The sequence below is a fragment of the Mchenga conophoros genome, linkage group LG7 (genome assembly GCF_057382185.1).
Source record: "Mchenga conophoros isolate Kocher_MC1m ecotype Shallow Benthic linkage group LG7, M_conophoros_male_GT1.1, whole genome shotgun sequence".
Classification (NCBI taxonomy): domain Eukaryota; kingdom Metazoa; phylum Chordata; class Actinopteri; order Cichliformes; family Cichlidae; genus Mchenga; species Mchenga conophoros.
The window spans coordinates 61,340,565-61,366,896 of NC_140532.1; the positions used below are offsets into that span (position 1 = coordinate 61,340,565).

General features: G+C 40.9%; 1 protein-coding gene across 1 annotated transcript; it reads right to left on the reverse strand.

The window, feature by feature from the left end:
- Window positions 1-1,959: 1,959 nt before the first annotated feature.
- Window positions 1,960-25,816, reverse strand: slc27a6 (solute carrier family 27 member 6). Its single transcript, XM_085280592.1, has 10 exons — window positions 25,241-25,816; window positions 22,439-22,648; window positions 15,680-15,838; window positions 13,935-14,059; window positions 11,567-11,761; window positions 5,068-5,158; window positions 4,771-4,969; window positions 2,820-2,917; window positions 2,481-2,611; window positions 1,960-2,407 (listed from the first exon to the last, which is right to left on the reverse strand). Exons 1-10 carry the CDS (start codon window positions 25,725-25,727, stop codon window positions 2,231-2,233), a joined length of 1,872 nt encoding a protein of 623 aa, XP_085136718.1. The 5' UTR covers window positions 25,728-25,816; the 3' UTR covers window positions 1,960-2,230.
- Window positions 25,817-26,332: the final 516 nt, after the last annotated feature.

The window sequence follows — 26,332 nt, forward strand, 5'->3', positions numbered from 1 at the left end:
GACTTTATTAATAGTATTTAGCAAGTAGTCCAAAGCTGCTGTGATGTTAGCATCCAGGGTTAAGTAAGAACAGGAGCCTTTATGACAACTGTAAACTCTCATTGCAGATAGAACTGGCAACACTTAACTGTTACATACTCCAGTGACACCAGTTGTTTTTAATATAAACACAGAGCTCCCCTCCTCTGCTCTTACCGGTGTCCATCACCCTGTCCACTCATTTATGTGCGCTGCACTTGCTGTAACACTGCTTTAGACAGTTAAAAATATTTACTGTACCAAAACTATTCATGAACTAAAAGCTATGTTTAGTGTTGGTTTTCTAGGTTCCTCCAGGTTCATGCATCCCCCGTGTTTTGCAGTCAAGTCACATCTCCATGTCTCAGTTTCAAGTCTGTCTTTGTGAATGTCTCGTTTCCTGTTTTACTTTGATAGTCTTGTGTCCTTTGCTAATGTTTCCAGTTTTGCTTCCTTCCCGTCTCGCTATGTGTAATTTCTCCCAGCTGTGCTCTCCTCTTGTGTCTCATTCCCTTGTTTTCCATCTGTGTATTTAAGCCTTTTTGTCTTCCTCTGTTTGTTGCCGGATTATCTGTGCATCACTTGCTGCATTTTTCCGTGTTCCATGTCTGTACTGTTGGCCAAATGGCGCTTTCTGAAGCACTGAAGCTTGTATTGAAAAACGGTTCATTACGCAAAGCTTTTCAAAAGTCATCTTTGGTGACATCTGGTGGCCAAAAATATGAAGCGCAGCTCAAATCTACAACTTAGAATGAACTGCTTCATTATGATTGCCCACACTGAAGAGCTGAATTGACAGCTTCTGTTTGATATCATGTGACAGTTTTTTCTGATATCGTGTTTTAAAGTTTTTTCCAGTTTAGGTTTTTCTAGTTTAGTCATTCTGTTCTTTGCATTTGTTTGTATTTTTCTTGGCCGTCATAAATGCTCACTTTCATTTTAAGTCTGTCACCATCTGTATTTGGGTCCACACTCTCTCCACTCTGCCCAGTTCAACTGAGCCCTTGTCTCATGCCTGCCACAAATATTCAAAATATTACCCAGAAGTTACAATAAACCATATTAAACTGTTGCATTATCTAGTTTAGAGAGCTGCTAACTCTCTTAGAGTGGACCAGCTTCCATGAAGGTCTTTCTGTGAGTCATGCAATGTGCTGACATCCAGTGGCTATGGCATGAACTGCATCACAAAAAGAAAATGTGAAAGAGCTTATTTGATTGTTTATGCGATCACTTTGCTGAGGTAAGGGAGTGACAGGCTCAGGTTATCACTGCTACACTGTTGTCTAATGAGATCGAAGACAAGCAACAATGCTCCACCAGCTTGTAGAGTGTTATTAACTCACTATAATTAAGCATTTCTTTTCGCACATGAACTGCAGCCCTGGTAAGAAAAACATAAATTGACTGTTCATGTTCAGGCCATGACCAGGGGCATCTACAGGTTGATCTATACAGAAATGCAGAAGAAATGTGTATGGGCATAGACATAGAGAGACAGGTAACTTCATTGTGTTGATTCTGGAATATTCTGGATTACTGCAATAGGACGGGGCTGCACAGCGTCAACGTGTTAGCACGGTTAGCTCGTTAACACGTTGACGCTGTCCAGCCCCATGCACGGGGCCATCTGCCGGTAACTCGTTAACGGAGGTTTGCTGAGTTAATGCAGTTATGGCGTTAACATCATTTTAACAAGATTAACGCTGACAGCACTAACTAAAATCAACCAACTGGCAAAACAAGAGCTGAGGAAATCTAGTATATTTGTCAGTGAGCTTAAAAATCCTATCCATCAAAAAAATGTGCTTCCAAAACAATGACAGTAGTCATTTTATACATTTTCTGACAGAAAATCCGGTTGAGGAGTTCCATGAAAAAGAGGGTGCAGGCACAGTGAGATATGATTGGGGAAAAATCTGACCAGAATTACACACAGAATGATGTAAAAAGGTATAATTTATTGTCTGAATTCTTCCAAAATTGCATTTATTATTACTACTAATATCTACAGTGTCATCAAATCCAAAAGATCTGAAGATCTTTTCTAGTTTTCCATTTGAAGTATTTCATTAGGCTTAGTCATTGGATTGCTGTGACATAGTAACACATTCAGGTTCATATTATGTGTCAGATGTTTAATATTCATTAAACATTTTCAAACTCTTGTGCACTATTTAAAACTGTATAGTCACACTCATACTTGTGAGTTCTATAGCTTGTGCTCTCCAGCACTGATGCTCTGGTAGATCGTGTCTGTCAGAGGAATGTAGCTCTTTTGCTTGTAGTCCAACACATAGAGAGGATCAACGACTTTTGAGGGGTTGAAACCACTCTGCACCAGATGGAACTTTTGCTGTTTGAAGGTACTTGTCGTTTCCATGACCTCCTGAGAGGAAAAAACAATCTGAGTTACTTCAGAGTAGCAGGATGTTTAAACTGATTTTAGTAACATATTTTACCTGAAGCCTTATGAAAAGTGGACGAGCGTATCCTGGTAGATCCCTCACTACATGCTCAAACAGCTTCTTTCCATCAAATATGAAGCCCGGTCTTACAATGATTGATGCCATTCCTCCTCTGCCCTCGTGTCCTGTGAACAACATGGATCAATGTCAAGGGATACTGTTTTTCACTGATGCCACATGGACATCCTGCTTGTGTTTAATTGGCTAAGGACAGCAAAAATGTAGCACTTGGCGAAGTAGATATTGTGGATATTTAAAAAAAGAAAACATCTATACTGCAAGTTCTCACAGTCTTAGTAACTGCATTAATAATTAAGCATGGCGACATGATACCTGGTACTTGCACTCCATACACGTTGACTTCTTGGATAAAATCTACCAGCCCAAGAATCTCTGTCACCTCTGTCGTGGATACATTTTCACCCTTCCACCTGAAATTGGGGGGGAAAAAATTAATTGGTAGAAGCATAGTCTGTGTCAGACCAGGCTTTACACTCGTATGGTAACAACCTGTGTTACTGCTGGCATCTGTCCTTTTTAATTTTTTGATTTTTTGTTTAATCCTTATTCAGTGTGGGCCTTTGGCAAGTCTTTCCCAAGGGTAAACTGATCTCTTGTTTTTCCTTGCTTCGTAGGAGTTGCCAGGGCCTTGTCACTGATTCTGTTCATATTTTTTTAAAAGCTAAAGGTAGCCAAATAGTGGATGATTTACACTCTGTTGTTCTCAAGATCTCACATCTGCTTTTTTCTCATAATGTGGTTCAGGTGGCTTCATCAAATGACCTACAGCTTGCCTTCAAGTCTTAACTAGAAAAGAAGTGGACTGACCACACTGGCCAATGACAAGTTACTGCCCCAAGCAGAGGAGTTCAAGTTCACGAGTGAACAAGAAAACCAAGCCTACCTCATCATAGAAGCAAGAGAGAGAGATAACTAAAGCCATAGTGGCTCAGACGTCACCTGGATTGATAAGGTCCGTGTCACAAATTGAGGAACCAGGACACACAGATAAGTAGTGGGCTACTGGAAAAAGCAGGTACAAGTGAGCAAGGGATGAGAACAGGGCCTGTTAAATGGACTTCTTATATAGCTCTTATCTACTCTAAGCACTCAAAGCTTTTTACACAACTTACCTCATTCACTAATTCACACAAGCACTTTTTTTCTAAGCTGTTGGGCACCAAGCCCAAAAGTACACCTGGTGTGTTGAAGGCACTGAGTGTAAGAACAGCTGACCTGAGCAATAGGATCATGGCTAAGCTGGAAAACTGAACCCCTAGTGGCCAAATACCAGAACTATGTGAAGAACCCTTCGAAGGTCTACTAGAAGATGTGCATGCAGCATCCAACAGTCCCTGCTGCGACGATCACTGAAAGCAGCAGCTGATCTACTGACTGCAGTCACTGAGCATCTGGCTAACTGAAGGCCGGACTGTCCTGTTCGAGGACATCATCAGATAGACCAAGTGGCTGACATCCAGAAATCCTACCAGTGGCTGGACAAAGCTGGACTGAAAGACACTAATCGTGGCAGCGCAGGAACAAGCTCTGAGCACACGATCCATACAGGCTGGGGTCTACCACACCCGGGAAGACTGCAGTTGCAAGCTGTGCAAAGATGCCACTGATGCCACAATCTAGCACCTAACAGCAGGGTGCAAGATGCTAGCAGACAGGGCATACATGGAATGCCATAACCAGGTGGCTTGCATAATACACAGGAACATCTGCGCCTAGTAACTCCCAAGGCTAAATGGGACATGCCCCCATTCAGAATGACTGAGCTAAGATCCTGTGGGACTTCCAGACAGACAAACTGATGATGACTAACCAATATTGAAACGGTGGAGGAAGATGGCTGTAGTGATAGATGTAGCTATACAGAGTAATAAGCTAACTACACTTTCGAGAGGCGCAAGAAGTGTCAAGGGCTGAGAGAGAAACTCAAGAAGAGGTGGAGCGTAAAGGCCACTGTGGCAATCAGAGCACTTATGGCAGTGAAGCCTAAGCTGGGCAAGTGGCTTCAACAGATCCCAGGACCAACATCCAAGATCTCTGTCCAGAAGAGCGTAGTCGTAGAAGCAACAAAGATACTGTACAGGACCCTCAAGCTCCCAGGCCTCTGGTAGAAGACCCGAGCTCGAAGGACATGAGCTTGAAGGATCAAGAGCATATGGTCTTGATCCTTCAAGCTCAGGTCTTTTACCAGAGGCTACATAGAAGTCTATATAGAAAATGTATGCAAATCAAATCTAAGAACATCGTAAACATCTTATCTAAGTACCTGAATGTGTCTCCGACTCGGTCTCTAAAGAAAATGAAGCCCTCATGGTCTTCCGCCATGAGATCGCCTGTGTTAAAGTAGGCATCACCCTTGACAAACACATTTCTCATCAGCTTCTTTTCAGTCAGTTCCTTGCTTCCAGCGTAGCCAAAGAATGGGCTAATAGCGCTGACCTTGGAAAGTAAAAGCCCCATCTCACCTAAGAATAACAGAAGTTCAAAATCAATACAAATACTTGTTCAAAACGTTCAAGTTTAAAAGGGAAGAATAAGAAATGAATTTGTATTCCAACCTTACCCTTGTCCACTCGCCGGCAGAAACCATACTGATCTTTCACTGGTTCATCTTTCACAATGTCATACTTCACCAAATCATACTTAAACAGGAGCTACACAAAATGTCAAAAGGAAATAGTGTTATGGTGGGTAACTGATGAACAGAGTAATCAACTATGAGGATTGGAACACCATGTGGATTGAGAGAAGTATCTAAGCAGCTTTAAAGTCCTGAAAAAAAAAATCAATACCTTTTGTAGTCACTGTCAAAAAAACAAAACAAAAAAAACTTTATACATAATTTCTACATCTTAGCAGATGGCATTAACTCACTGTAGACATTAAAATGTGCTAGTTTCAATAAGAATAGCTAATTAGCCCACAGATCTGCTTAATGCTAAATGTCTTTAAGGGCATTTAAACATATACATTTGCATTAATATGTAAAGCCAGCACACACCACTTCTAAACAATAGTGCAACAGTGGAAATGGTCTGTAGCACCAAGTTCCTGGAAGTACAGAAAACAGACACTCAGTGATGCAGATCAGAGCTCTTCCTAAGACAGTTCTGCATTGCCTGCACTTCTTTGCAGCGGTTGAGGAGAGCTCACCCACCCTCTCCTATCCTTAACACTTTCTATGTGCATATCTGTTTGCTTGGGAGCTCGCAGTGCCACAAACTGGAAATCTGTAGAGAGGGTGGGGACAGCAGAGAAGATCAATGTGTGTTCACTTTCCCCCATCCAGGACATTCTGCAGAAACGCTATCTGACCAGAGCAAACAAAATCCTACAGAAACCCTCTCATCCCCAACATGGTCTGTTCTCTCTCCTGACATCTCGGAAGAGGTTCTGCAGCATTCGTACCAGAACAGCAAGATTCTGCAGCTTGTACCTTTCCTGCTGTATTCAGAGCCAGGCAGGTATTTTTGTTGTAATGTACAGTGTTGGTGTATAGAAGGAATGACAAAAGTCAGTCAGTCAGTCAGTCAAGCTTTTGTTAACCAATAGGTAATGAAACTAAATGCTAAATAATTAATGGATTGGTTCTTACAATTTAGCCCAATGATTTTCACAACTACAGAGGAAATGCTCACATACAAATTATAAACAATATGGAAAACTAGATACAATGAAACTATGAAAACTGTATGAATAAACCCTTGTTTCTTCATATGTTGTTTTTAAGGAGCCAGACTAACATATAACAACCAGTGTTGTGTCTACACTTACACATCCTCAAGAGTAATTAGCTGAAAATTTGAAAACTATTAAAAGAAATTTCAAGAAAGCTTGCCTAAGAGATTTCAGATGTGTTGACGAACAATAGTGTTGATGCCGAATATTGACCTTCAGGTCCATTAGAATTGTAAAAACTCTGCTTTGCTTTGTACATTGTATTTACATGTTTGTATATGTTTCAGTTGACAGCTGGACACATTTAGCATTTTCCTAGCAAAATATAAAGAAACTAGAGAATGCATTTACTAAAGAAAATGCAGTGTGAATTGCTAAAAGCTGAATGACTTGAGCTGAATTGTTGAAATATTTGGGAAAATTGTTGAAGCTGCTAAAACACAATTTTCCTGAAAGCCAAAGTGCAGAACTGTTGAAAGCTGAATCACACAACAATGCAGAAGTGTCACATTTAATCTGCATTTCATGGGAAAAACACAAACAGTACATTGCTAAATATGAAAAATGCCAGCAAAGCATGATGACGTACATGCTCAGCCGAAAGATTAAGGAGAATGATAATACGGAATGTTTTAGGACAAATTAAAATGCGTGTAAAACATTTTGAGTATCTATTAAATAAACATTAGAAACAAAATGACTGATATAAGAAAAGCAGATTTATGGTCAGAAGAATTCAGAATAAATAACAAAGCTCACATACTCTGAATCACTTCAAGACCTCAATCATGTTTTTAAATGTCTAAACTCAAGAATATCACATCAAAAGGTTTAATATTTACTGAGCAAATGTAAGCTGCTCTGTGTGTGTGTGTGTGTGTGTGTGTGTGTGTCAGGGAGGGTGAGGATGCAACAGAAAATGATGACTGACTATTGAATTGACCTCAAATGTATCTAAATGTATCTAAATGGATTGAATTGGAATTAACAGATTTTCATATTCTGCTTTTGCATTTGTTCTCTGTATTAATTAGCCTTAAGGTTTGTGTTTTCTAGCGCTATCTTGTTTGTCCTAGTTTCTCACTAATAAAAAGTGGCTTCAGGCTTTGCACAGAACAGGTATGATACATAAATATGTAAACTACTCCCCACTTTTAGACAAATAACTGAAGGTACTATTAATAATTTCAATAGAATATTTACTTTTATAGATGGGTCTAAAAGTACATGAGTCTTTGTTTTTGTTTAATACAAGACATTTGATTGACAAGTTATGTGATCAGATGGACATCTATGCCACCTACAAAGACTTACTTTCAAGACTTATATTTTTCAAAGTATATTAAATTAATAAAAAAACAAATATGGTTATTTGCCTTTTATATATACTCATAATACAGCCACTTTATTAGATACATCTGTTCAGCTGCTTATTAACACACATACAGTATGTTAAATGGACAAGTTCCTAGGATAGTGCTTTTCTATCCCACCTGAGAACTCAAAGTGCTTATCTAATCAGCCAATCACACGCCAACAACTCAGTGCATTTATGTTTTTAGGTATAATCAAGATGACAAACTAAAGCTGAAATTGAGCACCAGAATAGTTAAGAAAGGGGATTTAAGTCACTTTTAATGTAGCATAGTTGTTAGTGCCAACAACACAAAAGAGACAACTCGTCAGGCCAGGACTCTACAGTCCATCTACACCTACAGTGTACTCTTACAACGATGAGGATGTACACATGGGACAGGGAGGGAAGCTGGTTTGAGCGGGGACAGATGAAAAGGGAAAGACCATCTCTCAATCTCTGAATGGAAGCGGGAGTCATCTTTCAACATCTTACAATGCTGTGATTGCAGCCATTCCCCAACCTTCTGTGAATGGTACTCATGGCCTTGATCAATGGTCAAGGTAATTCGCATTTTAGTGATCTAGAAACTGAATGTAATTAGGGCAGTTATAAAATGTATAAAGAAGGTCCAATCTAATACACTTTATATTAATAGACACTCATTATTCCATAACGTTTTCATAATTGTAGACCAACAAAAGAAATCTAAACAATACATTTTAACTGCATGTTACAGAACTGACACTACTTTTAACCATATGTTTTATAACTTCTTTTACAACGTCTTTTATAACATTGTGGGTCAAATGAAAAGTCACCTGGACACATCTAAGAATAGCTGAAGTCAGAGATTAGAGCCAAATACATGGATCCACTCTTATGTAAGTCCACTGATTAACAACAGCCAGCATTAATACCTACCAAAGCCACAGTAAAGCAACTTCACTACTCATTCTTCTCCACAGTCACAACAGACTTACAGTACATGTATAACTATGTAAGAAGTTGTTTAATAATCTGACATTAGTATTACATGTATGACATATTCAATGTATGACAAGTTTTTAGTTTGTGTAATATCACCTTGATGAGGGTGCTGTGTATTCTACTGGGTTGAGATGATGCGACAGACTTGACACTGAATAATATCCCATATCCTAAATATATCCTTGGGCTACCTTTGCAATACAGTGTTGGTCATTATTTATTAGCACTGTGAAGTGCTGTCCAATCAGTTTTGAATCTGAACCTGAGCAGGTTCTAAACTACTTGCACAAAGGCGGTTGTTTGATTGTTGGGTTTTTCTCTTTATTATTGTAGTCTTTCCTTTATAATATGACTTTGTAAATAAAGCTGAACTGAATCAGTAAATACTAGCGGCAGTCATGGGTAATCCAGTATGTTAAAGATCATGAAGGAGTTCTCTCCATGCCCGTACTTTTATGTTCCTCTCAATTTGTTAAGTTCATCTTGGTTTCATCAGGCCTTGAGAGAGGACTTTCAGACCTTGAAAATTTATCTTTTCAAGAGTTCTTGAGTTAGATGGTGCAAAGCTGCTTTTCTTAATCACAGAAATAATTATACCATCATGCACTTTAGATTTAGACTGACATTTTGCACTGGAATAATAGTGGCAATTGATTCAGTGAGCTGTTAAAAATGACCATCAACTGTGCCAGGGGTGGTGGGCATTCAGTTCAATTTAGTTTTACTTACATAGCTCCAACTGTAGATGGGGCTGATGAAACTACCTGTGAGCCCATTATCTACATTTTTGAACCTCTGAAAATGTATGTAAATGGCTGTGACTCCTAAAAAGTTAATGCAGTACTTCTGTAAAACTCCTTGAATGAAAGCTGTCTGAACATTAATCCCGTATTGACTGTTTGCTTTAAAATCCATCTGCAGTGGTTTAGAAAGGCAATATTATTAAAAGGATCTTTGCCCAACAAATAATAGACCCAACTGTATTCATGGATGGGCAGAAGTGTAGTAAAGCAACAGGGTTATGTGAAGAACATTGTTAAGAAATGTCAACATCCGCTCGCTTACGAAAAAGGGACATTTCGTCTAGAATCTCCTCACAGACCATAAGTTTGACTTTTTCTGTTTGACTGAGACGTGGCAACAGCCCAATGACTTTTCGCAGCTCAACAACTCCACTCCTGGGTTTGTTTACACCTGCCAGCCTCGTGAGTCCGGCCGTGGTGGAGGTATCACGGTAATCTATTGCAAGATCTTTCTTTCAATGTCAAAATAACCTTTTCTATGCCCAAGAACCCTTGTACCATTTCTTTTCAGAATTTTAAGAAAACCCATCCTGACACCCTTTCTTTTGCTTTCTCTACTTATTTGCATTTTCATAACCTGCTCACCCAAGAGGACTTGGTTTCCTATTATAACTCTAGTCTCAATAATATTCTAAACTCTGTTGCCACACTCTAAACCAAACCTGTATCATTCCCTCAGTCAGCACCCTGCTGAGAGAGTTTACAGCTGAACTCAGGCTTCTGAAAGCAAAAGGCCGACGGCTTGAACGCCTCTATAATAAGAAAACTGGTCTTACTATTCATAAGGAAATGTTTAATAATCATGTTTTGTATTATAAAGAGTGTATTAATCAAACAATATCTGCTTATTACTCCACCATGGTCTGTGCAAATGATGATTCAACCAAGACACCGTTTTCACTGTTCAACTCTTCTTTCAGGTCACCAGATTTTTACCTGCTCATCCAAGACCTGGTTTGTTCCACGTAGCGCTTCCTTTGCATTTCCACTCCCATCACACTCTTTTTCTGCTTTCCAACTTCCCTCTGTCACTGATATTTCAGAACTCATCTGTAAGTCAAAACCTGGTCAAGGCCTGTTTACCCTCTTTGCTTCCCCTCATATCTGCTATCATTTATTCTTCACTTACTACTGGAACTGTTCCTGCTTCCTTCAAAGTTGCTGCCATCGCCACAATATTGAAAACAAAAACAAAACGCAAAACAAAGCAAAACAAAACAAAGTCTAGATCCCAATAACTTTGATAATTTTTGTCTTATTTCCAATCTACCATTCCTCTCAAAAATTCTTGAGAAGATAGTTGCCACACAACTCCACTCATACTTAACTAATAATAATCTGTATGAACAGTTCCAGTCTGGTTTTCGCCCCTCCCATAGCACTGAAACAGCGCTTATAAAAATAACCAGTGATCTTCTTATGGCAGCTGACTACAGTTTACTTTCCATTCTTATTCTCCTCGATCTGAGTGCTGCTTTTGACACCATCTCTCACTCCATTCTCCTTAGTAGGTTAGTCTCCATCGGTCTCTCCCATACTCCACTAGCCTGGTTGTGGAGTATGTCTCATCGCACTCCGTTTATTCGACTCAAATCCTTCACCTCTCAGCCCTTTCGTCTGGTCACTGGCATATCAAAGCAACCTGGAATCGTCAGTTTTTACCTCCTCGAGCCATTGCTCGTTGATGCAGTAATTCATTTTATATTTGTAATATTTATATTTAATTTCATATTTGCCTTGAGGCTTAACAACACAAAAAATTAGATTTACTGAGGTTCGACTTAGGGCACTACATGCAATAGTTACTATGACAATAATAACATGAATAATAAAACTCACATGTTTTACACAAGAATTGTGGACAAATTCCAAAGCAGAATCTGTCTTTAGTCTTGTATTAAACAAAAATGTTTTTAATCATTTTATTTGATGTTTCAGTGTTTTAAGACCAGCAAGTAAGACTTTAGACTTATTTAAGAGCTTGATGTCATTAGAAATGCAGCTTCCCCTAATGAGCATTCCTTATAAAGAAATTATTTTGTTATGATGGTGAAGTGAATCTGTGCAGTTCTACTGACATGTCAAATTACTTGACATTATAACATGATTTATTATAATCATTTACTTTTGTCTACCTTCTCTTATGAAAGCACACACCAAGGTAGTGCTCGTTTACTAGAGAGTAGCGTGTAGGCTTGGTCACACACACATGGAATAGCTTATTTCCATGCACTTACCCTGTAAAAGAAGTTGGAGCGGCCTACTGATCCAATCTTGCCAATGTGGTTCATGAAACACAGATTTCCTTCAGTGGAGCCATATACTTCACACATTTTGATTTTCCCAAAGCGACTTTGGAACTCCTGCCACACATCCTGATGCAGCCCATTTCCCACTCCCATCCGCACCTTATGAACTTTATCAAGCTCTGTCTGATGGAGAGAAAAATACAAATACATCAGCACAAGACTTCTGAAAAGTATTACGAAATCATTTATTTAAAAAACTGTTAAGTGGGAAATAATTTCCACTTAATAAATGTCTCTGATTATTACACTGACAGGGTGGCATATAAATAGGAAAAGGCTATGTTATGTAATGTGTTTTAAAGAAATGTTTAAGTGCATGTTCAGTTTATTTCATTTTATTTATACAGCGCCAAATCACAACAACAGTGGGAAGGAAAAACACCCTTTTAACAGGAAGAAACCTCAGGGAGAACCAGATTCTGGGGAGGGGCAGCCATCTGCCCATCTGCCCAGGGAATCTCCCAGCAGCCGACACCTATTGCAGCATAACTAAGGGAGGATTCAGGATCACCTGATCCAGCCCTAACTACATGCTTTAGCAAGAAGGAATGTTTTAAGCCTAATTTTAAAAGTAGAGATAGTGTCTGTCTCCTGAATCCAAACTGGAAGCTGGTTCCACAGAAGAGGGGCCTGAAATCTCAAGGTTCCCCCTCCCATTCTACTTTTAAATACTCGAGGAACAACAAGCCCGCAGTGCGAGAGTGAAGTGCTCTAATGGGGTGATGTGGTACTATAAGGTCATTAAGATAAGACGGGGCCTGATTATTGATATATGAAGGGAAACCAATACAGGAGAAATATGCTCTCTCGTTCTAGTCTCTGTCAGTACTCTTGCTGCAGCATTTTGGATTAACTAAAGGTTTTTCAGGGAGTTTTTAGGACAACCTAATAATAATGAATTACAATAGTCCAGCCTAGAAGTAATAAATCCATGAACTAGTTTTTCCAGCCACTCTGAGACAGGATATTTCTAATTGTAGCGATATTGCACAAATGGAAGAAAGCAGTCCTACATATTTTTTAAGGAGGAAGTAATTACTGAGGTTAACTCAGAAAGCTCAATTGAAGAAAAAGACTAAATGCATTTCAATGGTACTGAAAGCAGCTGTAGATAATGGTCTAATAATGATGGTGCATATGTTCCAGGTACTCATGTTTTAGGGGACTATATCTATTAACTTTGTCCTCCTTACTTAGAATGTGCATTTCTAGGGCATGTTGCAAGGTTTATAATTTACACTGTGTAGAAACACAGTATAAGTGTCACAAATATGACCGCCATAAATAATTAAGAATTGTATAAAGAGGATATACAAATAGGGATATCCTTTGTAGACTAGCTACAGTTAGCTAACTGGTCCTAGTCTAAAGTCCTAGTCTCTATGGAATTTGGAGCCAAATATCCAGTGCGATATGATGACATCTATGGTATTTGCTTAGCTGGTGGTATTTGCTTTGCATAATCAAAGTGCAGAACAGGACATTGAGTAATTAGTATCCATCCTTGTCAGCACATATTTTGTGAAAAGGTTCTTGTGTCTTGTGTACGTTTCATTTACCAATCACTGGCGGCCAACCTTTCACCCACACAGCCAAATGACACAGAACATGTACAAAGAGGACTTTGAATTCATGAATGGATGAGCTTGGCCCTGACACTGTGTGTGCGTGCATTTCTACATGATGTAAGGAGGGCAGGAACAGTAAACAATGGTCCTGCTTATTTTTCTGTCACAGTTGTGAACAGTATTACTTGAATGACTCAGTGGAGCAGTTACAATGACAACTTCCATTAAAAATAATAAAAGAAAAATACTTATTGATATAAACTCTAACAATAACATAGTAATATTATAAGAACATCTAACAGAACATTTTAGGTACATCTATAATTTTGTCTGCTTCTCCTTATTTAGTCCCTTTGCTCTGTCAACCATTACTATATGCAGATTATCTGGACCCTTTTCTAACCTCATGGTTTAGTAACATATTTAGACGGATGAAAATTGTGATGAGATATTAACAGAAAAAAATGTCTGTGTCATTTCCAGCTGAGCCTAGGTGAGAAGAGCAAGTAATTGTTGCATGCACTTTCTGTATGTCACCCCACGCCAAAGCCAAACATATTGCCAGGAGTGAGAATGCATCTGACACAACATCTGTCCTGCCCTGATCTACTTATATTATCTAGGGCTGTTAAAAAGTTTGAATTTCAAATGACGATGGTTTTACACCATAATGTAACAAGAATAAACTAATTTAGGGTAGTGAGTGGGTCCAGCCAGCAACAGGTTACCTTTGTCTGGTTGCAGAGGTACCTGCAGAGTTCACCAATATACTGGAAAATAGTAACATCATGTTTTCTGCAGTCATTCCAGAACTGAGAGGCTGAGAACTTCTTCTTCAAGACTAAGGTTGCACCTATGGTAGAATAGACAACAATGCAGTTAATAACACTGTTATGGGATGAAATTAGAATGATTCCTCTTTTTAATACATCTGTTAAGCTCTGTTTTATTATACTGGCCCACAGAAAGACAAGTACAAAACATAATGCAGTAGTGACATGCAAACTGGGAGCTGCCTGAGAGCTGAAGTCTCTGCATTCCATTGTACTATCCACAAGAAAGCCTACATCATGACAGTCAAGTGCTCAGTGGGTATAATATGATACTATGAGGTTTTTAAAATAACAGAGTTCGTGATCATTCTTGATTGGATTTAACATGGAGGCGGCTAAGAGAAGCTAACGTAAGAGACATTAAAGTTCTATTTCTAGTCCCTGTTAGTATTCTCATAGCATTTTGGACCCTCTGAAGGTTGGTACTAGAGGCCAAGGTAATGCCATCAAGATTAAGGATATACTAACCTGATTTTTGGATTGGCTATAGGCCCAACCCTTACCCCCCAAAAATCAGATATCACTGTCAATTCTTTCCTTGGTTAGAAAAAAAACCAAAAACAAACACAACAACAAAAAAAACCCAGCCTTCGCAACATCTAGCCAACCCAATAACACTTTTGAGGACTTCAGTATAAAAGTCTACAATCAACAGACCCCATCATAATTGATTTTTAAGAAAGTTTGCAAATGGTGCAAACCACTGATTCCACTCAATAACAGAAAAACCAGATCAGATTTTGCCCTATAATTTCCTTCTTTTAAATTCAGATAACACTGAGGTCATTTGTACTTGGCCCTAAAAATCTTAGACATATGGGATCTAACCCAATGCTTAGTCTGCATGGCATTGATTTTGATCAGGATATGTGCATATTAACTATCAGGGCATTAGCTTTACCAAGGATTGTTTTCAGAACTTGTCAAGATGTTGATCTCAGAATGTGAAGGATTCAGCATCACTAACTTTGGCATAGATGGAACAGATCCGCAAAGCAGTTAATCATCAATACTATGAAACAACAAACAAAAACTCCTCGAAATTACTCCATAAGCAGAAGAGAATGAACCGACTGATGAATTCAAAAACATACGAGATTACTTTTATGTTCAAACTGCAGAAACAGTTTTCAGTGTACTTAACAACAATAATATTCCCATCTGAGAATCTTGCAGCATAAAATAAAGCTGCTTGTTAAAGTGAAACATGAGATCTTCAAAGAGGTTTGGTAGTTACATTGTGCTGAGTAGACAATGTCTGCAGCTCTGAAAAACAGCCAATATTCAATATTCAATGCCAATAGAACCAACTCTCTGAAGCATGGAACTTAAATCATAAAAGCAGCAAAAGCAAGTTGCTGGGTGTCATAAGAACACGTCTCTGTGTAATCTTATCATCTTGAATTATAAAACAGTCCAAGATAAATCTTGCTTACATCCTTAAACAATAATGTCAATAGGGCTCATTTACTAATATTTGCATGGAAACATCTTAACCTGTGCAAAAAGTTCACATGCAAAATTACCATCGATTACCATATCTTTTTTTCTCACAGCTATACTTACTACAGCAAGTATAGCTATACTGTCAGACCCTAATCGTGAAGGGATTAGCAATGCAGAGATATTTGTAGACCTACCTAGCTCTATAGTTCCACCTACACCAATCAGGGATGCTGCGCTGTGATAGAGTGGCAAGGTGACATAAATTACATCATCTTCAGTTGCCCCAAATGCCCAAAAACCTGCTGCTGCCTTCAGGCTCTGGAGGTGAGAGATCACTGCAGCCTTAGGAAGACCTGTGGGGAAATAACCGCATAACGTTATATTTGGGACGCTACATTTACAAAATAGCAAATAGCATGCTTTTGATTGAATAAGCGGCCATCTGAAGAACAATTCAAGCTTGAATTCTGCATAAATGAAGTGAACACCTTTTTGGGATGCGAAGCTCTCGGTCCAATAATGAAAGAGGAGGGTATACCATAGATGCAATAATGCCAGTCACCAACCTTTCAACCTTTCCCACTCTGTGCTGTCCCTGTTTTAAAAGCCCATCCCTACCTCTGACCTTGAAGTCGAGGTTTCTGAGATTTGAACTGTCTGAGTAAGTAAATGCATCTATGCCGTCAAGTTGAAAATCCTACATTGCCTAGTTCTCGAGTTATGGCACTCACAAACTCGGGTGTCCATGCCACCTGCGTGTCCCGCCAGGGTGGCAGCAATACCTCAACTTTTATGGCTTAAGGGATAGAAATCATTGTCCCCACTGTATAGATGGGACAAACCCTGTGTTGAACCAGTTTCTGTGTTCATGTGACAAAGAAAAACACAATATGACAAAACTATACATAGATAGTTGTACTTTATTAAGCAAACTGTGTAACCTTTCATAGTGCAGGCTGGTAAAAGTAAATTAATGTTAAACTTAGTAACTAGTAAAAACATCCATCAGGCAGTTTGAGCAATGACAAGGAAATTAGGATCATTTGTCCTTCAAAATCTTTTCAGTTCACCAGTATTTCTGGCCTAATTTAAACACAAGCAGCAGTTTATTCTTCAGTATCACATTTATGTTAAGATCATAACTCTGACTCAGCCATTCCAATAAGCCAATCTCTTTTAAACATCAGTATATGGATATCCCCAAATTATTATGTTCCCCTGACTATCCTTCACACATGGGATGATGGAATAATGAGTCTGGTGTGTGGTGTGCACCGGCTTTCTTGCTCCAAACATTTCAATGTTTTCACTAACTTGTTGTGCAACTTTAGATCATGTAAATCACAAATACAGTTTCCATGTCAAATACTGTAGAATGTATGAATGAGTAATTTAAACTGTATTAAAAATGAAAACAGAATTTTATCACCTTCATGCTCCCCCAACCGACACAACCATCCTGCCCAAATACAGGCTTGAGATTTTAGGCTCTCTTTTCTAGGCAACTGCTTCTGATCTCATCCACAATGCTCGACACCAACACATGAAGCGCTTTTTTAATAATATAATATAATATTCTTTGTGAGTACTGAACTGGTCATCACACTTTCATCAGTTTGCTTCTCAAACCCTCAAACCACCCTGCTTATAAACCACTTGCACAGCTATATAACAAGAGTATATCAGATAGAGTAACATTACACTTTACAGACTGCATAAAATAGAACATCCACTCTTCAAGAGTAATTTTATCGAAAACAATGGACAACACCAATACTTCTTAGCCAACAGGCTTCAGTTAATCTCAGAATGGTTAAAACATACCTTCTTAGTTGAGCCCTGGCTAGATGTTGAACAGGCACTATGCAAGGATCTAGAGATTTCATTTATTAGCTCAAACATCAAAAGACATGAATGCTTTAAAAGTATCAACATCAGCTTTTCTCTGACAGCATGGTGGGAGTTTCTAAAAATAACGGAGTCTTCATTAATCCCATGCAAACGTACACCTATCTGGAATAACCCTGACATATTACAAAACAATAATATGATTAATTTCCCAGAATGGAGTTGTAAAGGAATTAAATACTTAGAACATATATTAGAGGGAACAGAATTTATTCCATTTGACAGACTAGTTGCACAATATGGGATCAACAAGACAAGATTTTTAGAATATCAACAAATTAAATCCATAGTAAAAAAGAAATTTAACCTCAGTCAAGTTGAATTACAAACACCACTAAGTGCGGCACATTTTCTTACTCTTAAATCCCCCAAATTATTATCTAAAATATACAGAACACTTTCTAAATTAGATGAATCAATATCCCTTCCTATTGCAAAGTGGGAAGCAGATTTATCAGTCAGCTTAGACCAAAACTTCTGGTCTCAGATTTGCTTAAAAACCTTTAAATTAATTAAAAATCCCAGTCTGCAATTAATACAATACAAAATACTACATAGAGTGCACTATACAGGTCATCGGATGTTCAAGATGGGCTTTACATCTTCCAACAACTGCTCACACTGTCAAGGCAATACACCAGACAATTACATCCACGCTCTTTGGTTCTGTCCACCAGTGCAAAAGTTTTGGCGCGAGATATGTGAAGACTTATCAAAGTGTCTGAAATGTAACATTCCAACTTCCCCCTTAGTGTGTTTGTTGGGCAGCTTAGATAATGTCACTTCAGAAAAGAATATCGCCCATATGGTTTTCACTGCCCTATGCATAGCCAAGAAAACAGTCCTCATGAACTGGAAAAATAAAAATAATCTTAATTCTAACCAATATAGAAATTATCTACTAGATTACATTAGTCTTGATACAGCCTCTGCCACCACATCAGATCAATTGCTCTGGACTCCTTTTATCAGCTCCATCACCTAGTGGGGGTGGGGGGTCATAGTTTGGTCCCGCCTTCACTGTTGTGATTGGTATGGGGGTAGGGACAGGCTTAGGGCGTCGGGGGGTTCCCCGGAGGCATCTTCCTTGGGGGGCTCAACCCGGGGTAGCGGTCATGTCCGGTTGGGGGCTCTGTTGGCTCTCAGGTGACTGTTTCCTCGCGGCTGCGTGCAGCGGGGCTAGGGGAGGGTCTGTGCTGACGGACGTGGGTTACTGACCTGGTAGCCTGGCTGCCCCTGGGTGGGTCCGGGATGGGCGTGAGGTTCTGGGGGCGCTCCGTCTCTGGGCTGGGGCCCGGGCCGGGCCTCGGGGGCTTGGATCCTGGTTGGTGTGTTGCCGGGGTTGTGGGCGGGTGGGTGCATGGGGGCCCGGCCCTGGAGCAGGGTGCCGCCGGTGCGTCGAACCACCTGGGGGGCTCTTCAACTGGTGGGGGAGATGGTCACATCTTGCAGGAGCTTTCCTCTCTTCAGGAACTCTCTCTGCAGGAGGGGGAGATACAGGAGAGGTGGAGGAAGATCTCAGCCTGGGCGTTTATTGTCTTATGTAGTCTGGAAGATGAGTGGATGGTGGGGTGGGTGCAGTTTTCTCTGTGGTGGGGTTGGGTGGACTGTCCCGGGCTCTGTGGGGCCGGGCGGCGCTGCTGCACTGGGCCCCGGTCTGGATGGGCCTGGGCCCCCTTTCCCTGGCGGGTCGCGGAGTGTGGGAGTGCCTACTGGGGTCAGCGGGGGAGCTGGCCCCAGGGAGGGGTTACCTGCCCCTCCCTTCCTTCCCTCCCCATCTCCAGCTGCCTCCCTCTTCCCGCTCCACCACAACCACCCACACATGCAGGGCCTTGGAGTAGGGGTATGTCACCAGGGTGCAGAGGAGGCTACCCCCCCTCTGTCCCCTTCTGGTTGCCTCTGCCTCAATTTTATCCCACAACTTAGACATTCACATTATTCACACTCTCATTACACATACATATAGGATCTTGGGGGTGGGCACAATCACGGAGTCCAAATTACCATCAGGGTGTACACCTCACCCCTGGCATCGTTGCCCACCTCTCAATTTTAAATACACTTAGACATTGAGGGCTATCAGGAGGGACTATGCGCTTACCTGCTGCTCCTTGGCAGGTAGCTCCATGCCCTCCTGGGTTTTAAATGCACCTTAGAACACACATGCATCAACACTACAATGAGCGGGTGGAGGGAGGTTTGGAGTCTTCTCCCACCCCCATTCTCTGCGGCCTGCTGGAGCGGGAGGGCTAGGTGGAGTTGGCCGTCCGACTGCGGTCTGGAGTGTGGGGCCTCCCTGCTGCTACGGAGTCGGGGTGGTCTGCCTCTCCCCACCGCAGGGAAAAGGGTAACACCACCTGGGTCTGGGTGCAGTTCCCCCCTCCAGGGGCAAGGGTACCTAGACCCGGTTCGTAGAGTACGCTTGGGGAGTGTGATCGTGTGTACAGCGTCTCTTTATGTCTGTCTCCACGTTGGTTGAGTGTGGAGTAAGTGCATATGAGAGCATGAGGGTGGGAATGGATGTTTGTGTCTGTGTGTGCCTGTATGTCTGTGTCTATATGTCAGGCTGGGTATCAGACGCCACCTCTCTGGGGACACCTCAGGCCCTCCAAGGTTTGGAGGCCTATCTCCACCTACCACCACTTCCCCTGCCGGTGGCGGACTCCCTCAGGTGTCGGTGCGTTGGTGGTTCTTTGTGTCCGGGGATGGGCGTCCAGGTACACACCGGCTCACTCCTTGGCGGCCGCTTATCGGGGCCTGGAGCCTGGGGCTCGCTCGGGCCCCTTCGGGGGTGGGGTGCCCCCGGCCTCTCGGCCTGGGGCTCGGTCACTCAGGCACAGCTGGTGGCCGGCGGAGCTCACGGGCGCGTCACTGCAACCCCCCCTGGCTTCTGCTCCGCGGCTGCTGAGTGAACCCTCATCTGGGACTCTCCTCAGCTCTTACTGGAACAGTAAGAGCTTGGTCTCTTGTGTTCTGGGGGCCTCTGGATGTCTGGAGTTTTGATCTCCTCCATACCTGCTTCATACCCTGGAGGACGGGGCTGTGGCCCCCCCACACTCCCTAGCAGATCGTTACATGGAGAAACCTTTGGAATACAAGCGCGCTGATCCACACAGGTATGCACACGGGTGTTCACTGCTCGTAGACCCAAATTACACCTTTCTTGGCTGCTACTTCGAAGCACATCTGTCCTGCGTGCTGCACAACAACATTGAATATTTAGTATTTACTGCTGTTTACACTTAGCTAGATTAATGCGATGGTGTTGTGTTTAGTATGTTGCTTTGTTGGTTTTTTTTTTTTGTCTTTTTTTGCTTGTTTTTTATTCTTCTCTCAACAGGTGATCCAGGAGATTTTTATTTTTTTTCTCCCCCCCTTTCTCACTGTCCCTCTCCCCTTCTGTTTTTCCTTTCCTTCCTCTTTCTTTCTCCCTTTCCTATCTCTCACTCATGTCTGTCCCGTCTGTAACATCTGAAAATAAAATATAATAAATAATAAAAACAAAGATCGACCAAATGGACCAATACGGCAATGCCACGATGATCCATTTGGCAAAGTAAATCCATTGGGTATCCTTGTTGGTCTTCAGACAACAATTCTGATGGCTAAAGAACCAAATGGGACAGGCGAGAAGAGAAAAAAAAAAAAAAAAAGAAAACAATGGACAACTGGTACAATTTGTCCCAACATATAAATAAGCACCACTCATTAATTAATAATTGGGGGTCACTGCACCTAGTGCTCCGATTATCCCTGGGACCACTGTTACCTTCACCCTTTACACACTCGAGCTCTTCTCTAAGCCCTTGGTATTTCTTAAGCTTCTCATGTTCCTTATTCCTGATGTTGCTGTCATTCGGTATTCCTACGTCTATCACTACGGCCGTCTTCTTCTGCTTCTTGACCACCATTTTGTCCGTCTGTATCTGGAAGTCCCACGGGATCTTAGCTCGGTCATTCTCGGCCAACCTAGGGGCCATCTCCCATTTTGATCAATTTCTGTAATGTTGCCTTCTGGTAGTGTGATCCCCCTCAGTTCGGACTACTGTCCCTCTCTTTGTTATCATCTAACTACACTTCTCCAGTCTGAATGACATTCCAATGTCGTTGCTGTATATCCTGGTGGTGTGGATCAGTGAACCGATGTCTCATTTACTCTTGGCACACAGCTTAATGTCATCCATGTAGAGGATTGCTCCATTCACTCTGGCAGTCTTGGCTGACTGTTTGGTCTACCAGTAGCTGGGGTTTTGGGCCTCTGGTACTCTTGCTAATTCCTTTCTGTGCCCCACTCATGTATTGAGCCATGTGCCTGTTCATCTTACTGGACCCTGTTCAGGGAGGTTGCTGTGGTCTGCTCTGAGACCGACTAACCAGTAAGCATTGCCGTTATGGGTTGCGTCCTTATCCCATATGCTCTTCCAGTATTACACTGTCTTCAGCCTTGGTGCTGCTCTTCTCATATTGCTCTGCCAATGAGAGCGCACCTTGGCTGGTGCCGTGGAGAACAGCTGGTTTATTCTCCTGCCTGGTGTACCTCTTCAAGTGGCAGGCCAAGGCTGTGAGTTTTTGCTTGGCAGTTTCCAAAGCCTCTGGTATGGACAGCTTGCTTCTTAGGCACCTTCTTCTGAAGATTCGATAGTTAGCTAACCTCCCTCCGTGCTACTTTGATCTTGGTCTCTAGTCTCCTTCTCCAGGTAGGGTACTGCTTCTCATGGCTGTTCAACTTGTAGTCAAGAATCTCACTGCTGTAGTGTACATCAGATGGTTAGCCTCGGTAATGGTTGCAGCAGGTATTGCCCGTAGCTACGCAGGATCCAGGTGTCAAGCTTCGCCATGATCCCATCTCTCAGGTCATTTCCTCTCGCACTCAATGATCCTTCTTCCAGCGCGCTTGGGGCTTGGTACCCAATCTCGGATGCGGGTGACGATACACCCCCCCCCCCCCCCCCCCCCCCCCCCCATGACCTGTCGTCCTGGCTCCCCCTTGCTGTAGCATTTGTGTTGTACCTTGTCAATCTCTAACCATATATATATACACTCACCAGTTGTTCCTGACGTAAAGATGTAGAGTGTAGGAGTTTTGAGAGAAGTGGCAGCATGCAGTGCTGCTGGTACAGGCTTCTCAGATGCAGATTCAAGCTTATCCAGCAGAGAGTGCACCTCCGTGTGTTTGGTCCAGCTCCTCATTGCCCACACCTGGATGTTGTCCGACAGCAGACTGTTTAGGATGCCATCCAGGTCTTCCACTAAGTCTAAGACATAGAGACACTTATATCATAAAAGGTTACCTTGACTTTGCTTACTCATGTAAACTAAATTGATCCTAAAACTGAAAATTTAGGTTTAGGAAGGTTTGATTGCAAATGTACATGTACAAATGTGTTTTCTCAGTGAGACGTAGAAGCATCTTGCAAACAGGAAGCCAATTATATACCATGACACTTAATCTCACAGAATAAAACGTTTAATTGTAGTTTATGGATCATTATGTGCCTTTTTTTTTTTTTTACCTACAGTGCAAGTAGTGACTGTAGGTGAAAATGGAACTGCATCAGTGTTTGCAAATATCTTTCTGTATGACTGACCTTAAAATTCCTGCAGGAAGTTTTTGTCAGGTACCTGAACGGAAAGGACTTAAGTCACACATGTAATGGTTTCTTCACAGTGAAGCTGTCTATGTATTCCATTATTCAGAAGACAGAATTATAGAAATAGTAGAAGCAAAACAATATTTCTAATAATTGCAAACATAATTTGTAATTATGTTAGCATAGCAGCCATTTCTTCAGCATAAGAGAAAGTTGGTAATTTGTTTTGTTTTTTTAACCTATACACTACGTGTCATGAATTTAAAGAAAGAAAGAAAGAAAGAAACAGGAATCCTTGGACACTGCTCGCATAATAGACAGGTTTTTGACGGGGCTCCCACAGAAATGCAAAGCAGAAGGTGAAGCATCGGCAAATATGCTTCCAATAAGAAGATTTTACTGTAAAAACAAAGGCGGGGCCTAGCAAAAAAAAGTCTGGGTTCACAATTTAAAGCTGTTCTACGGCAATGGAGGTTGATCAAGCCTTGAAAGCTGGTGCTGCTGGATTACTAACAACCCCCTCTGTCTGTATAAAAGCAGCATTGGCACCCACTGTGTGGTACCATACCCGAGTGAGCATCAGCTGAACAGTACTTTACAGCAGAAAGTGGTGTGTTGCTACAAACATGCTGAGATTGTAGAAAGATTGCCAAGGGTGTGCTCAGCTGTTAAAGCTGCCACAAGGTGGCTACTTTGATGTGTCAAAGGTTTAGAATACATTTTGGTATATAAATTGATATAAATTGATTCTCTGATTTATTTTTTAACTCCAACTACTTATTTGTATTTTGCTTTCATTTCAGAATCCAATGAGGCATTAAACTGCACGATTTTCAATAAAAAACTTGAAAAACTGGGGTGTGTAAACTCTAAAAACTAACCACGGTTGTAGTGAGGACAGCATTTATGACAACATCATGTTTGTCTGGTTGAGCAATCTGTCACTCTGTCACATGATTACGACATGGTTAATCCAATTACATGTACAAACAGGAAACTTTCAGTGAAACTTAATTTGTATTAAACATATATTTGCTTATCACCAATTTTTTTGATCCATCCATTGAATTTCTGAATAAATTCCATCCCAAAGCAGATTTGTGGATTTGTGGAATGATCTATATTTAAATTGCAGCTAACATTACACAAACTTATAATAATCTTACAAGGGATCAGCAAGTTACAAGATTTTAATGAGGAGCTATTAAGTTCATCAAATTTTATTTTGTCATCTATTATTCATGTGTTACTCACAGGTGTTGGTTCACTTGTGAGTTCAGGGAAGTAACTAAGTACACTGAGTCAAGTAATATGCATAAGTAGCATTAAGTACATATGATTTTCACTTAAGGCTACTTAAGGGAAAAGTTAATTAATCATGACATCCATAAGTGAAAGTAAGCCAGGTTTGATACCTGCAGTTCAGAACATGAAAGTTGTCAAAGATGTGCCTGACTATCAGAACTGGGAAAAGTTACAATTACACTACAACTGCATGCACGTTTTAAAACGTATATCTGCCATTAATAAATCCGCACTTTAGTGTTGCGGCTTCCACCCTTACCTAACTGGAAAATGTGGTAAAACTGGTAACAGCCAGCCTGGGTTCTGAAGATGCAGAAACCCTGGTGGACAGCATACCTGTTTGTTTCTATACTGGCAAATATCTGCTACTTTATTTGTGTAAATTTGCTTCTTATGTAAATCTACAGTGCTTAACAAACGTATTAGATCACTTCTCCTAATAAGAAGAAAACAAATATTTTGGAAATATGTCAAAAACGTGTTTAAAACAACAACAAATTCACATTTTAGACCCGAATTTCAGTCTGCAGAAATTAGTCAAGCATTACAGTCAACCACTAAAACGTTTTTTCCCTGTTCAGGAAAGCAAGTAAAATATAATAATAAATAATAATAATAAATAGTAATAAAATGTAAATAAAATACCATTTAAACTAATGGACGATAGAAATGATATTTTAGCATTAATATATCATTTTGAACTTGTACCTACTAGTGGATTAACTTAATTATAGAAACACACACAAAGCTTACTGGCAGAATAAGCTCCTGTGCTACATTGCAAGGACAAATTTGAGACAAAAATAAAAGATATTGCGTAATATATATAGAGAAAACTATCAATACACAATATTAAAATATCGAGAAAGAATGTTGAATGCTGTACATGAAGATAAAACTGTTTCTAGAGCCACTGTGGTGTATACCGCTTCAATGAAATGAGACTTTTACCTGAACCAACTATTAGAGTTTTAGCTCCACAGGAGTTAAAGCAGTGCAACAGAGACTTGGACTTGATGTTAGTGTTGAGGAAAGCAACCGAGCAGCCGACCTTCGCTAACCCGAACCAAACGCACAAAAAGTCGGGCTCGTTGTTCATGAGCAAGGCAACGCAGTCTCCTTTCCTCAAGTTGGCTTTCTCCAGGAACACATTTGCCAGTCTATTGCTACGCCGATCAATGTCCCGGTAGGTGTGGACGTTCCCGTCGTAGATTACAAACGGTTTGTCCGGGATGCGCTGTACCTGCTGGAGGAACCTGTCCAGGACCGTGCGCACGCTGGAAGTCAGCTTGAATACCTCCAGTTTCACACCGTATCTGACGACTTTCTGCAGAAAAAGAAGATCTCTCCAAAAGTATGGGAAGCAGAGTTTTTGCAGAACATAAACTGATAAAGCAAGAGCCACGAGAACGGACAGACATCCCAGACACAGAGTCATGCTCACGGCTAAGGACCACGAGAGGAGAGGAATGTCACACTGAAAGGTAGCCACTGCGCGCCCTTCAACGTCCCAGGTAATAAACACGGTGTGGTAAGTGGCGTAACAGGGACCGTCCAGAAATGTCAATTTCCGCAACATAAGAGTAGAAGATCACAAATGCTGCCTTCAAAATAAAAGGTGATTAACTTACAAAACATCACCTGTGGCGGTTTGCTTTTTCAAATGATCTCTCACGCATGCATGGTGTTAGATGGAAAGAAATTAAGATGCATGTGAAGATTGTGAGACAGGAAGCCCTGAATGCATGTGTAAGACCTTGGTGTCAGCAGATATTTTATATTAAAGCACTCTGTTCACAAGTGGCATCCCCATCTTTAATCAGGATTTGTGAACTTCCATCTAAAATCATACCGCCAATAACCAGGATAACTGTTATTTAAATAACTAAAGCTACTGTGCAGTACAAAAGGAAAATATGCTCAAGACAAATGTATTTAGCCTGAAACTGTTCAAGACAGAAGCCCCGAATCGCATTTTATTTTGAAGGGCAAACTTAAATATTTCCTGTTTTACTGCCTACTAAAATCAACATGACCGCGTGT

Coding starts and splice junctions, on each gene's coding strand:
- slc27a6 (XM_085280592.1), bottom strand. CDS start 25,727: ATGACTCTGTGTCTGGGATGTCTGTCCGTTCTCGTGGCTCTTGCTTTA. Junction 15,839..22,438: donor CTTTACGTCAGGAACAACTG/GTGAGTGTATAT, acceptor ATTTCCCCACAG/GTCTTCCTAAGGCTGCAGTG. Junction 14,060..15,679: donor AGGTGGAACTATAGAGCTAG/GTAGGTCTACAA, acceptor ATTCTACCATAG/GTGCAACCTTAGTCTTGAAG.